General features: G+C 35.1%; 2 protein-coding genes and 2 non-coding genes across 6 annotated transcripts; 1 reads left to right on the forward strand and 3 right to left on the reverse strand.

Moving 5' to 3' along the window:
* The first annotated feature begins 3,829 nt into the window (after positions 1 to 3,829).
* LOC111016077 (S-adenosyl-L-methionine-dependent methyltransferases superfamily protein) lies at positions 3,830 to 7,346 on the forward strand. 2 transcript variants are annotated; one of them, XM_022291391.2, is made up of 8 exons: positions 3,830 to 4,196; positions 4,612 to 4,718; positions 4,796 to 4,936; positions 5,572 to 5,656; positions 5,921 to 6,114; positions 6,251 to 6,362; positions 6,691 to 6,798; positions 7,031 to 7,346. In XM_022291391.2, the coding sequence occupies exons 1-8, from the start codon at positions 4,017 to 4,019 to the stop codon at positions 7,169 to 7,171; spliced, it is 1,068 nt and encodes a 355-aa protein (XP_022147083.1). In that variant the 5' UTR covers positions 3,830 to 4,016; the 3' UTR covers positions 7,172 to 7,346. The 2 variants fall into 2 exon arrangements, with proteins under 2 accessions (XP_022147083.1, XP_087975448.1); XM_088119322.1 differs by lacking the exon at positions 3,830 to 4,196 and adding an exon at positions 4,218 to 4,529.
* Positions 7,347 to 7,572: 226 nt separating this feature from the next.
* TRNAN-GUU (transfer RNA asparagine (anticodon GUU)) lies at positions 7,573 to 7,646 on the reverse strand. The gene has a single exon. It is a non-coding gene; the product is annotated as a tRNA-Asn (tRNA).
* Positions 7,647 to 7,720: 74 nt separating this feature from the next.
* TRNAN-GUU (transfer RNA asparagine (anticodon GUU)) lies at positions 7,721 to 7,794 on the reverse strand. Its single transcript has one exon. It is a non-coding gene; the product is annotated as a tRNA-Asn (tRNA).
* Positions 7,795 to 9,320: 1,526 nt separating this feature from the next.
* UNE2 (Major facilitator superfamily protein) lies at positions 9,321 to 13,098 on the reverse strand. Of its 2 annotated transcripts, none has more exons than XM_022287066.2 (3): positions 12,683 to 13,098; positions 10,752 to 11,506; positions 9,321 to 10,334 (listed from the first exon to the last, which is right to left on the reverse strand). In XM_022287066.2, exons 1-3 carry the CDS (start codon positions 12,968 to 12,970, stop codon positions 9,806 to 9,808), a joined length of 1,572 nt encoding a protein of 523 aa, XP_022142758.1. In that variant the 5' UTR covers positions 12,971 to 13,098; the 3' UTR covers positions 9,321 to 9,805. The 2 variants fall into 2 exon arrangements, with proteins under 2 accessions (XP_022142758.1, XP_022142766.1); XM_022287074.2 differs by having other exon boundaries at positions 10,752 to 11,492; positions 12,683 to 12,897.
* Positions 13,099 to 14,259: the final 1,161 nt, after the last annotated feature.

Here is a 14,259-nt window from a genome sequence, read left to right on the forward strand (position 1 = left end):
GAAAAGAAAAGAGAACTTACAATGATTTATAATAGATATGGGCTACTCCAATTGGTTTTGAGATGGAATCCCATGAATATTAATATGGTATCAGTCAAGATTGACGAACAAAAAAAAAACCACAATCATGAGGGTACTGTTTTATATTCCCACGATCACCTTCTTCCTAATTAATGTGAGACTTTATTTGCGTTCACCTTACAAATTCTACTCGTCACACACACACATATATAATATATATCTACCACCCTCACATCACCATATTATCACTTCACAATGCATCATACCCTCAACCGGAAAAACAACCCAGCTTGCTAAATTAGTCTTTATAACCCTTATATATATATGGGTAAATTTTGAAGGATCTCGATATCTCAGTTATATTTAGATTTGTTTAGAAATGAATGGGGTTAATTGAAATTCAGGGTTGGCGAGGAAGAAGATTTATTGTTTGCAAAAAGGGATGTGTGTGAGGTCATTAAATGCTTAGAAGGGAAAAGGGGATTCGTTTCAAGTAAAGAGCCTACCTGCCTTCATTAACTCATAATGAATTCGCATAAATGTTAAGGGGATGGCCATCGGAAAACGGTTGCTTTATCACACTACCTGAGCTTTCGTCCTCAACCTCTTATTGGACTTGGCATCACTTAAACGACCCAAGCCTTGTCGTCCCCCTTTCATCATTTAAGTCCCACAGTTTCAGTGACTTGTTGCAAGAGAGAACTCTGCTGTCAGAAATCTCTCTTATATATCACGAAAACCTTCTTGTAATTACGAAGCTTCCTCGTTCTAGTAATCTGAATCCAAGTTGCAGAGGAGTTCAAAATTTATATGATGTCAAATAACAAACCTGTAGCGTTGGAATTTTGTGTTGATTTTCCCAGCTTGTTCCCTTTTGGGTACTTAGCGTTTTATCATTGCTAAATTAGCTGAGCAGTCAGATCAACATTCCAATCTTTATCATCTAACTGAATTAAGTGGGGTAGATCATTGATTTTAAATGAACCTAGTGGCTGGAATCTTAGCATACATATCTACTTCCAAGCAAGCATATGAGATAATAAAACAAGTCATTGTAGCCAACTAGCTCAGCGGATTATGAAATATGTATCCAACTATGAGATTGAGAGTTTGAATCCCTACCCCTACATGTTGTACTCAGAGAGAGAGAGAAAAAACCTATTGTAGAGGTTAGTTCAATTGCTATCAAAAGCTAGTCAAGATTTCTTACAACCCGAAACCGATGTCTTGTATTGATTTATATTAGAGGTTCTCTGTAATTGATAGGTGTCAATGGTCACCCACTACTATAATCGATGTTACGAGATTCGTTCCAAAATGTGAGGGGAGGGGGCATGTGGGGGGAGGGACCTCAGCCCCTTGGGGGTACCCCCAATCGTCAACAAACCCACCAATAAGCTCTTGAACTAACGATTACACATCTAATATATATATGTCCAGGCTGTTTGTTTTTTGGAAATGGAGATACTTAGAATTAATTAGATGTTTGACTTTTTAAAAATATCTGGATAGTCTCGTTTATGTTTTGCAGGAATGTTCTAAATTTATATAATGTTCAAAAAATGCCCTTACGAATATTTATATAATTTATCCATTAATCTAATATAATTTGCATTTATGTAATAGATTTTTTTAAAAATAATTTAATATTTTGGTTTTTTATATTAATTGCATATATATTAATTTTTGTATGTTATTAATTAGAATTCATATTAATATAAGACTTTTTTAAAAGTAATTAATATTGAATATAAATTCAATTTTCAACTTTAATATTTTTCAAAACAAAATACAATTATATAATTAATGTTATATGAGGTCAAATTCATTTATTATATTATCAAATTATATTTTTTTAAGAAGAAAAATATCAAATGTAAGTTATCGTTAAAAAAAATTGCTTTAAAATTATGTATTTAAGATAATAGATATCATTCATAATAATTTCTTCTAAATATTAACAGTAAATGGAAATATTATATAATTTAATTGAAGTTTATTTTATATGTACATGTAATATATAAAAAAAATTTAATTGCATAAAATTATTTATTAGTCCATGAGTACATTAATTTCTTTAAACTATAAAATTACAAATAAAAACAAAAAATTTGATAAAAAAAATATATGAAAAAAATAATGAAAGGGCAAAAATGTCAACATAGGACATCTGGACATGGAAATTATAGAAACTCATGTTTCAAAAGGGCATCTAAAACAACTTGGATGCGGCCTCCCGAGCATCCTAGGATATCCGAACATCTTGAGATATCTGGATATATTTTGCATTCCCACAAAACAAAAGTGAAAATCCAGATGTTCGGAATCTTGCATTCTCACGAAACAAACGGCCCCTAAATTTTAAAAAGTACCTAATAGATTTCTAAGCTTTCAATTTTATATCTAATAGTCTTTGGTCAAATTTTAAAAAATTCTATTAGACACAAAATTGAAAGTTTTGATTCTGTTAGACACAAAATTCAATTTTATGTGTAATAGGTCTGTTCATTCTAAAAAATATCAAACATGTCAGAAAATTAATTCGAGCATTTATCATATTCTTTTAAAATTGAATGACTCATTATACACAAAAATTCAAAATTTAGGGATCTATTAGACACTCTTTTTAAAGTCTAGAGACTTAGTTATTGTTATAGATGCATGCTTAAAAGTTGAATAGCAAGTTAACCTTTGCTTAATCAACCTTAAATGTTTAATTTACTTATCAACTTAAACAAATATAGCCTAACAGTTTCTTTTAGTACAAATGTAGATCAGAGATTGAATCTCCAATCTTTAAGAAATGAAAAAGATATCTTAATAAGTTAATGTTGACATATATTTCCTAATGTGTAACGACAGTTAATGTACTACAGTCAATCAAAATATATAGTTTAGTGATAAGGTACTAGGTTTTATATCGGTTTTGTTGAGCTTAAAAAAAATAAAGTTAATATATTATTAAGCATTTCCTAATGATAAGAAAATGAGGTACTTTATTGCTTAGTCTGGCTTTTATGGAAGCTTTAACAATTTATGGACTGGTTGTAGCATTAGCACTTTTATTTGCAAATCCTTTTGTTTAATCCTAAAAAAATTATGTATTTTTTTTCGTATTTTATTTACTTGGCCTTGCTGCTCTTACTTTTTCGAATTATACGAAGCTTTCACTCCTACAGTTACTTATTCGTTGGAAAAATAACCTATTGGAAGACTCACCCGTACCACCTTGTTTGGATGCAGCAATCAAACCTTTTTTTTTGGTGTTTGTATTTTTTACTTTTTACTATTTTACTCTATTTTCCGCTTTAAAAAAATTAAAAATTGTACCATCAACTGATTTTGAGTATTTTGTTTATAGTTTACTTTTTTTTTGAGTACGTTTATAGTTTACTTTACGTTAATAAAGATTAATTTATTCCATCAATCATCTATGTGTTAAATTAATCCAAAGAAACTCCCACAAACCATAACGTCTCATGAAATTTGTGCATTATTATAATTATTAAATGAATAATAATAACTCTCGACTAACCATTGACTAAGATTAATAAATAATTATTAACCCAATAAATTATTTCTAAATTTTCGATTTAAACTACAATATTTTAAAATTTTCTTTCAAAACTAATCTACTTGTAGATTTTATTTTATTTTATTTTGATGTGAAGTGGTTTGCCCATTATTCAATTATTAATTTGCAAAGCGAGAATAATATGGGGGTGGGACCGGGGGATTGGGCAATGGGGATTCTGCTATCCCCAAATTCCAATCATTTTTTTGTGGGCCCCGGAACCAGATTGAGTCCAGAACTTCAAAGTTTATTCCCCCGCCCCCGCCCATGCTTTCGAAGACTACTGCAATCCAACCCAATGCGAACAATTGTCTATCACGCAGTAGTGCCATCCGTCCATAGCGAAGCGAAGCTTAGTGGTGGTGGAAGCTGATTCACTCTCAGAAAACCAAGTATCTGTGTCAGATCGCCGCGCCGGGGCATGGCTGCAGTCGTTGCAAAGCACATGTTGTTGGCCTTCGTCCCCACTCGACTCTGTTTCTTCAGGCGCTGCTGCTTCTTCAACTTCGATTCACCCACCCTATCCATTTCTACACGAATTTCCGCTTCAACCGTTCCAGCCTCTTCGATTGCCTCTATGGACACTAGGCTTCAGCCATCGGTTTGTATTCTCTTCTTTTTCCTGAAGTCGGTAACGTCCTCTGGTTTGTTTTTGAGAGAAACGCAAAGAAAAGAGAGGATATGAATTGGACCGAGTTATACTGAGGTGAGGATTTCAGTGAACAAAACATTATCAGCTCTTCAAGGTTTGAGAACATTGTTTTCTGGTAGTGAGAGAGGATATGTAGTTATAAACTGTTGCTGTGCTGTACATTGTTCGAATTGAATTAAATCTTTATGTACCCCCGGTGAGAAGTAAGATGTTAAGAATACTGTTTGGAACATGATTGAATTTATGTGTCGCGTAAGAGTGATAAAAGTATACTGGAAAAAGGTAAATTGACCTAACCTATCAACTTAATTAGTTTTGTTCGTTTCGTTTTTCTTTTATCTAATAATTTCCGGTTCTTGTATAGGACTCTTCTATACTTGACAGAGAAGTCAACAACATTGAAAATATTTTAGCTTGTTCCGTATGTTATGGCCCATTGACTGCGGCGGCGGCTGGTTCGGGCCTGTCAGTGTATGTTAGGAACTGCGCCTATTTTTACTTTTCTTATTTCTTCTATTTATAATATTTACTTAAATGCTTTTATACAGAGAGTCCACAAATGGATATCAATTGGAATGTGGCACATGTAGAAAGACTTTCACTGGTAGTGGAACTCATTTGGACTTGACGATAGCCAGTGGAAATAACAATTATGGTGATCCCATGCCTGCTTCCACGGAGATTTTTAGGTAATATGATATTTATTGTTACTAAGACTTTCAAATGCAAAAGACTTTCAAATCTTTATGCTCTATATTAGAAGGCACTCTTGTTCAAAAATAGAAAACTTGATTGCGCCTGGTTGAAATTATGTAATCTCTGGTGTTGAGAAGCTGTGAGCCGCCAATCTATAGTACTTACCTTGACGCCTCCGAAAATGGAAATAATAAAGTTACTTGTACTATGATTTGAATTTTCTTATGGTTTCATTTGTCCTTTTTTGTTTATCGTAATCAGTATTTGTAGAAGTCCCTTTACATCCAGAATGACGAAACAGATGCTGATATTATCATTTAGTGGTTTAACGCATTATTAAATACCAAATTAATATGTCACTTCTGTTGGCATACATAATCGGGAAGTATACCATTCCCTACATATCCAATACAATAGGACATATTGATCAACCGTACCTGGGATTTGCATAGGTTTGGGCTATTTTCTAAATTATTTTAATTCCTTGCTATGTGGAATTAGAATATTACTGGTAGCCTTTAGTTGTATTGAGAAAAATGAACTTTCGGGTGTTGGGTTGACATTCTTGTCATTTCTCTTCTTCCCCTTTGTTTCTCCTCTCATTTTTATCAGCTTTTTGTTGGATCAGGACTAGATTGGTGTCTTTTCTTTATGAGAGGGGCTGGCGTCAAAGCTTTAGTGTAGCCCTTGGTTTTCCTGGCCCAGAGACGGAGGTGATGTTAGCTCTTTTATCTCTCTTCAATATAGAATTGTTCACATGGTACTTTTTACTTAATGTCAGTTGGTGAGTTATAGGTTCGATATTAGGAGATGGATCAGTCCATTAATACCAATTGAAAATGCTAAGTCAGAGAGAGACAGAGTTTAGTGATTTCTTATCAGAACGCGTCTCTCTTTTCATGTTTACAATGGTGATGTTGACAGTTTTCATTCAACACATGGTTGTGAATGCTGAGCACGTGATGATTTCGTTGCAGTTTGAGTTGATCAGAACTTTCATGACACCGATCTTAGGTGGAAACATAATTGATGCAAGTTGTGGAAGTGGATTGTTTTCAAGAATCTTTGCCAAGAGTGGGCTATTTTCGTCTGTTGTTGCTTTGGACTACTCGGAGAACATGTTGAAGCAGTGCTATGAATTCATTCAACAAGAGGAAAATTTCCCCAGAGAGTAAATAGTATTTCCTTGTAGTTTCTTATTACATTATTTGGCGGTAGTTCAATTGCTATAGTTCAAGGATCTTTCTGCCCTATATTTATATTGTTGTTTGAGTTTTTACATCTAAACAGATTCTTCTTATTCGTAGGAATTTGGTTCTGATCAGAGCTGATATTGCTCGGCTTCCATTTGCATCAAATTCTGTTGATGCAGTGCATGCCGGTGCTGCTTTGCACTGCTGGCCTTCACCATCAGCTGCTGTGAGTAGCTTTTCATCTATACCTGGGGCTTATAGCTCCTCGGCTTGTAATCAACTTTTTATAATTGCACTAATTGAAAACACACTGGACGAGCTGCAGTTTATTAATGGCTAATTGCCTTTTTACTAGAGTGATATGATTATTCTCATCTTCAAAGCAAATCTAACTTTGCTTCTGTGTATGGGTGTGAAATGTGTGTATCTGCCAGCACGTGCTGATGTGTAACATTACCTATCACTATAATTGTACCATAGATCCATCCTACCAAAATAATCAATGGGTAGGCTTTTAGTTATTAACTATGTGCCATGTGGATGTGGACTTGCAGGTGGCTGAAATAAGTAGAATTTTAAGACCTGGAGGAGTGTTTGTTGCCAGCACCTTCATAGCCGATGGGCCGTTTTCTTTTATACCATTTTTGGGGACTCAAAGAGAGGTATGTTCGCAATTATTTTAATTTCACCTCTAAAACTTCTGGGAATTTCGTAGATTGCTTGCTTAGTGAATTATATCTTACTTTTACACGCTGCTTATCCTATTTGGATTGTCAATCAAAACAATCACCTCTACTCAAGTTGTCAACAATTGCTTTATGCTGTGAGATTCATATTACTTCTGTAATATAACTCTGATTTGTTCTTCTTACTCCTATAATATCACACCAACAGCGTGTAAAGCAGATAACAGGGAGCCACATCGTATTATCTGAACGTGAATTAGAAGAACTTTGCAGGGCCTGTGGTCTAGTCGGCTTTAGGTGTGTAAGAAATAGGCTCTTTGTAATGATCTCTGCTACAAAACCCAGCTAAACATTTGGTTTTCTGGTGGTTCCCAATCCTTCTCCCGCAGTCATTTTGGTTTATTAAAAAAGTTCAAAAGTTGGTGGTTAATGTTGTCTGCCACACTAATGCGCCGGTGTTTGGCTGCTGGCTGCCCTTCATCTGTTTGTAACATAATATATCTAAATCTTTTAGCTTCTGTTTCTTTATAGCCTCTACTAGATTATTTAGTGCGGAGAGAAAAAATTAAGATAAATTCCAACGCAAAAGGAGTGTGAACAACTTAAGAAGGGCTTGAGCTCCTGACATTAGAGTTATTAGAATCATTTTGTAAACAACTGAGCTATTCCAGCATTTTGGTACTAAAATTCGTTAATAATAACTAACTCATAAAAAAAAATGACAACAATTTGACAAAAAGGATGGAAAAACGCTAGAAGGAGGGCTTGAACCTCCGACCTTGTGGTTAACAGCCACACGCTCTAACCAACTGAGCTATTCCAGCTTCTTGTTATCTTGCTTGATAAAAACAATTAAAACTTTTAAACAACCGATATATGATTAAAAAAAATGTCTAAACGCTAGAAGGAGGGTTTGAACCTCCGACCTTGTGGTTAACAGCCACACGCTCTAACCAACTGAGCTATTCCAGCTTGCTGAAATTTGAGTGGGAAAGTTTAGAAAATGAATTTTTATTACGTTCCGGTTGTACATAGAAATTTAAAATAGATATATTTATAACTGTATTTCATATTTATGAAAATAACCCCAATATTTGCCTCTTCAATACTAAAGCTTTTTTACTTTTATTATTTAAAAAAATAGTATTTTGAAGAATTACACTTTTGGATGACCTACGAAGTTTTAGATGCTTGAATTATCATATATCCATGATCACAAGTCTCCACAATAAATTTATATACACACACACATATTGTTAATGAGAACAACTAATTGATATTACATACTAATCAATTCACTGTCATGCCTTTTTTAAAAAATGAACCTATATCGATGTCTTAATTGTAAAAGTAATTTTTAGTTATAGTGACTATTATAATTAATGAGTTAAATGTCAATATTAAGGTCTCGAAGGGTGAAATGACAATAAAAATATCACTGACAAACTTTTTATAGAAATTGTGTAAAATCACAGAAATAAGTTATAATTCTTTTTTTTATACTTAAATAGTTACTTTATATATTTACTCTAGGTAACTTTTGTTAGCCATCTCACTATCTATTTAGTCTCTTTAACCTAAAAACATAAAATTTAAATATATCCTTAAACTTTATCTTTTAATTCTAGTGTTCTTATTACCGACGTTGTTACTCAACGTTACCATGGCATGTTAGTTGGATGAATAAACCAATAAAATTTTATAAAAGAAAAAAGATTAACAAGTAATAATCTGAAGAATAATGCTACCTAAATAAAATAAGAGTGGCCAAGTCATAGGAAATGAGTATATAGGATACATTTTGAACCAAATTTTTTGGTCCACCCACACTAGCCTATTCCCTTGTGCAGTTGTACGAGCCATAAAATTCAATGGAATTGACATACAAAATACATTTTAAACCAGAACTATTGGTCCACCCACCCTAATATTATGATTATCTCACTAGCCTTACCCTCCAATAGGCATGTTACTCTTAACTTTCAAGAACCTAAATAGACTCAAAATCATCAAATTTCATAAACTAAACATTGTGCCTTTTAACCTATTCAAATTCATATATATAAGTAACATATAAGCATACAATGATATAATTTCTATTAAATATTTGACAACTCATTATTTTTATTATTTTTACACTTATCTCTCTGGGCTATCAAACATTTGATGGTGTTAAAAGGAGAAAGTTCCTCAACTCTAAAGAGTCAAGTTTTTTCCATTTATAATCAGCATTGCTTGTCGATGTGCAAACATAAAATTTAAAATTTTAATAAACTTGTTGAATTGAAAAAATTATAATTTGTACATGTGTGTGGTGGGGTGGGGTGGGGAAAAAAATCAAAATCTGAATGAAGTATTTAAGAGGGAGAGGCTTGCCTTTATTCTGCTCCTGAGAAGAATTCCTCTCATCACCAACACAATCGAAGCCCTTGCTGGCTAATCTGGTTTTCTAAAGAACCTGTATACATTCTGGAATATAAATAAAGAACAGAGAGACGAGACCTGTAAAATTTTCTCCAGAAAAGTAGGAACCAGAAACATGTTCGTTTTTTGGTTCCAAGAAAAGTTTGGAAAAAGGCTTGTTCTGCTACTCACCCAATAAATAAGAATATAGTGTAATATATGACAAATTTAATAGATTCCTTCCCACAGTGAAACCAAATTAGAAGAAAAGCATGTGTATTAAACCTATAGGAGGAGCCGACCTTCATTTCAATGTACACGTTTGGTTGAACATAAGCTTGTACAACAGCAGAGGCCTATATGACTATCCACAAACTCTGCTACAAGGAGGCTCCCCTCTAGTTCTTAAACTGAACTGAAGAATAGCTACTCATCATAATTCTTCAATGAATATTTCACCTTCTGTTTTGAGTTATAATACTCCAGGACGGTCGAGACCGATATATGTGGAATGGAGTTTCACTTTTTGGTTTCCTGCGAGTTAAAAAGCTACACCAACAGATTACATCCCCTTGGAAGGCTAGTGTTTGACAAAATTTGCAAATGTCAACTGGCGAGAAAGAGCTGCCTTTTCATCATCATCAAAATGTAGATCGTCCTCTTCTTCATAATCCACATCAATGACTGTTCTATCCCTAGCATATAGCTCGTCTGACTCTGCAAAATGAACTTGAGAGTATCCAGCACCTGAAGATGGACTTTCAGATTCTATTTGCTGCATCTCTGATTCAATTAAAGCTTCCATACGAGCTCGTTCTTTATCTCTTGGGTAGGTGCAGTATAGAAATGAGTAAATAAAACAACAAAGAGCCAATGGAATTCCTATTGCTGTGTACAATGCCCGGGCTAATGATGCTGCATTCCCCCTATCTGTGGCAATCTCTTCAGATTCACTAGATCCTTTTTGAACGGGCTTATAACCATAGACATGTTGAGCCAGAAGTCCAACAACAGGAGGGGCAAATGATGACAAAATAGACTCAAAGGAGCGATCTAAAGCATAGACACTAGTTCGAGACTTTTCAGGAACGATCTCAGCAAAAATGGGACTGCAAAAAATCAAATCAAATCATGATTTTAAGTAAAAAACTCTATTGTTATCCCTTCTATTTTCAAGCTGTATTAACATTCTATGCTTTATGTACTTTTTCTAGATATCGTTCATAATCAATATCCTATCATTGCTAATGATGGTTATTGTTCTCTAGGCCGTGCTTGTTATCTCATAAAACTTAGGTCCTTCCAGATCCTGGGCAAGATTAGTTGGCTTAGGAGCCCAAATTACCAAACTAGGATTCTTTTAGTTTTGGGAAAAACGTATTGTTCGAAGGAAAAATTGTTTATCGATCAATTTTCTTTCAAGGGAAACTAGATATTAGCCTTTTCAATTTCCATGTAATTGCCTCACCTGAAAACTACCTTTCCTCATATAGACTGAGATAGATGATGGCTAATATGACACTTACTTATTTGTAGCTGGAGCATTCCAAGATATGAAAAACCCCACAATGATCAAGACTAGTCCATGGACAAATGCCGTAGATGGGCTATCAGGCAAGAAGAGCAGAAGAACTGCAGCTAGAGGAACGCCTGAGGCTGAGCTGATTTGTGCCAGAATAATCCTCCCAGAGTTTGGGAGACGTGTGGAGAGGATGTCACCCATTTTACCTCCAAACAAGCCTCCCAGAGAGTTTCCAACCACAAACATGCCCATAAGGAAAGCGGTCTTCTCATGGGAGAAGCCCTTGAGCTCCAACCACATTGCTGCAAATGACAAGGCTGACCAGGGAAATGACCCCGTGATACCTTGTGCCACTATGATTTGGAAGGATGGAATCTTCATAACTGACTTGGATTCCCGAACCAAATCCTTCACTTCAGACCAAAAAGAATTATTGGGTGGGACATGATTGCTAGTCTTTGTGCCGTCATCTGAAAAATGTGGATCATGTGCAAAGAAACGGACTAGAATGCCAACGAAAACACTGATTAGTCCAACAAGATGAAATGCAATTCTCCAACCGGGGATTCCCATAAATGTCATTGGAGCTATTATTATTGAACACAGCCCACCAATAATGGAGCCTAGGTTGCCTGTCAGTTGAAGCCATCCAAAAGCCACACCACGGTTACTGTCATCTGTTGAATCTGCTACAAGGGACTGGATGGCAGGTGCAACTAATGCAAGGCCAATTCCATTCAATGCTCTGGAAACAGCAACCTGTTAGGTACAATCTGAATGACTTATAATCAGCTAATATTCAAAGGAATAGATGTACTTGTAATTACAGCATTGATAAATCTGCCACACGCTAGTATACTGACAATGACAACTAAAAAAGTTAAAAGCTTCTAAAAGATTGACTTGCTCAAGTTCTAACACAGTTTCTAAATGCCATTGGAAATTAAAAATTTGTTGTCCGAGTCTGTACAGCTTCCCATCCTCCCCATAGTGTACATTTTCACAAGATTGGAATTTGGAAATAAATAATGCACAATAGTGAAGATGCTTTTTACCATGACGTGTTAGGAAAAATAGTGATTTACTTCATAGTCAACTTTACATCAACAAATCATCCAAAACTTTCATGCTTCCCAAAAATATAATCATCTTTCACATAAAAGGCCTATGGTCTGAGCTTTTCGTATCAATTTCTTTATTTACCAAAGGCAACTGGCTTCCGAGCCATCCATCTAACAGAACATATAAGCATGGTACAAAATTAGTAAAGAGTGCAACTAGTCCACTGAATCACAAAACTAAGTCTGAATCTTTTTCTCGGTCCCCAATTTCTTACTAACTTCCTAATATGCCAGTACTTATCAGTTGTCACGGTTTCAATGGCACAATAAGAGATAAAGTAGTCGTTGATTTCATATTTCACGTGATTCAGAGTCGAGAAAAATTCTAGAATCGAAATCTCCATGATCTCACATTATTCAGCGCTATATGCTGGCTTCCAGGTAATTGGCATCGTAATTTTGCCCGTGGTGAACTTTGCATGATGCGATTAGCTGCATAAAGAATATTTCCAACCAGAATTGAGCAAAAGATCACGCCTCACTCAAAACTGCCAAGGCTTATTATTTTTACTCATTCCAGGACCATTTAATGGTCACTGTTCAACCTTTCCCATTTTGACGATTTACCTTCAGTAATCCTAGAAGATAAATAATTTCTTAACTAATCAATTCGAGTAATAGACCAAAGATTACATTCGTTATTACCCCACGCAATACGAAACAGAATATCCGGCAGAGAAGACACAATCAAGCGAAGCCGAGTAAACAAAATTGGCGCGACTAAAACAACGCGATGAAGAACGTAGCATAATCTAGGGTTAAGAAATGGTGAAATAAAAAATAAATTCACGAGTAAAAGTGGAATTGGATGAACCTGAAGGAAAGTAGAGGAAAAGGCGACGAGAAACGTAGCAGCCGCCCAGAGGAACGCGCCGAGGGCAATAACATGGGCTCGGTTATGGCGCACAGCCAAGTATGCAGCCAAGGGATAGCAAGAGGCCTGCACAATGGATCTGAGGAGAGTCAACGAGCCGAGACCAGTAGGATCGGTGTGCAAGGCAGCGCCGACCTCTTTGTAGACGCCTGGTAAGAGAGATTCATCGGCCCTCTCCATGACTCCGGCGAGGTTCACCAGAACCAGCGTCACCGTCTCCGCCTTCATCTCGCTCCCTCGCCGCCGTGCCTTGACTTTTCTAATCTCTCCGGCGCCGCCCAAGAATTTAGGCACCACTTTGGTAGTTGGCTTCGCACCCGCTTTTATATGCCAATAGGATCCCCTCCTAATAGAATGGCACGTTATTCGTTTTCCCCAAATAAATACTTTTTTATTAACAAAAAACCAAACTAAATGACTATTTTAGGGTTTTTATCAATATTACATAAAATTATTTATCTCTAGTTTTCATGCAGCCTCATGCTCTCAGACATCTTTCAATATGTGGATATTGAAAATTATCAAAATTGATAAAATAGTCAATAAATCTTATTCCGCTCTCTCTCTTTCTTGAAATAATTTTATTAATTTATTTTTAAATTGGAATATCCGTTGCTTCGATCCCACGCCATTCCGGAAAATGTGAATTTTTATCAGCTGAGGTCGTGCACACTCTACACGCGCCGCAAATGAATTTTGTGGGCCGGGCCGAAGGCCCATACTAAAGTTATTTACATCTGGCCCATTCTTACCATCTGCTTACTTCTTTTGGGCTGGGCTCTGGTTCGATCTTAAGGGCTGAGCTGAGCCCCGCTTGACCGAGCAAATCCAACTTGCCTATCAGGCCATGGTAGGGACTTAATAGCAGAGCAGATTCGTCCTATTATTTTGCAAAGAACGATACAAATGTAAGAACTCCTTATTAGATATATTAATGATAATTTTACCACCGGTACAAAAATTGTATATCAATGATATACTAATTTATATTAATATATTAGTGATATATTGATGATACAAAAATAGAATATTAATGATGTAATATACATTATTAATGAGAGAAACTTGAGATTGTTGGAAAAAATTGCCATATTTGTAGATTATTTTCAACAAATATTACCATCTATTATGATTAATATAATTACAGTTGTCAACCCGAACATAATTCAACTAGTTTAAACACCTATCTCCAACAAAAAAAATGGGAGTTTGATTGTGAATTCAAATCTTCACCCTACATGTTGTAGTAAATTAGGTGCAACCCGTAATTAGGGTAAAGGAAATAATGAATGAGACATTTTGGATTAATTGACAATAAAAGTGCTATTTGTTGTATTAAGAACACTACTGACATTTTAAAATTATTAGACTCATAAAAAAGTGACCTTTGACATAAAATTTCGACGATGACATAGAAACTATTTAAAATAGTCACCATTTTCACAATAGTTTGACGTGTATTGTAAAAGAAAAAAAAATTCTCTCCAATGTAAATGTTAATTATATTGAATAATACA

The sequence above is a fragment of the Momordica charantia genome (assembly GCF_013281855.1).
Source record: "Momordica charantia cultivar OHB3-1 chromosome 11 unlocalized genomic scaffold, Mcharantia_2.0 BLBB01000011.1, whole genome shotgun sequence".
NCBI lineage: Eukaryota > Viridiplantae > Streptophyta > Magnoliopsida > Cucurbitales > Cucurbitaceae > Momordica > Momordica charantia.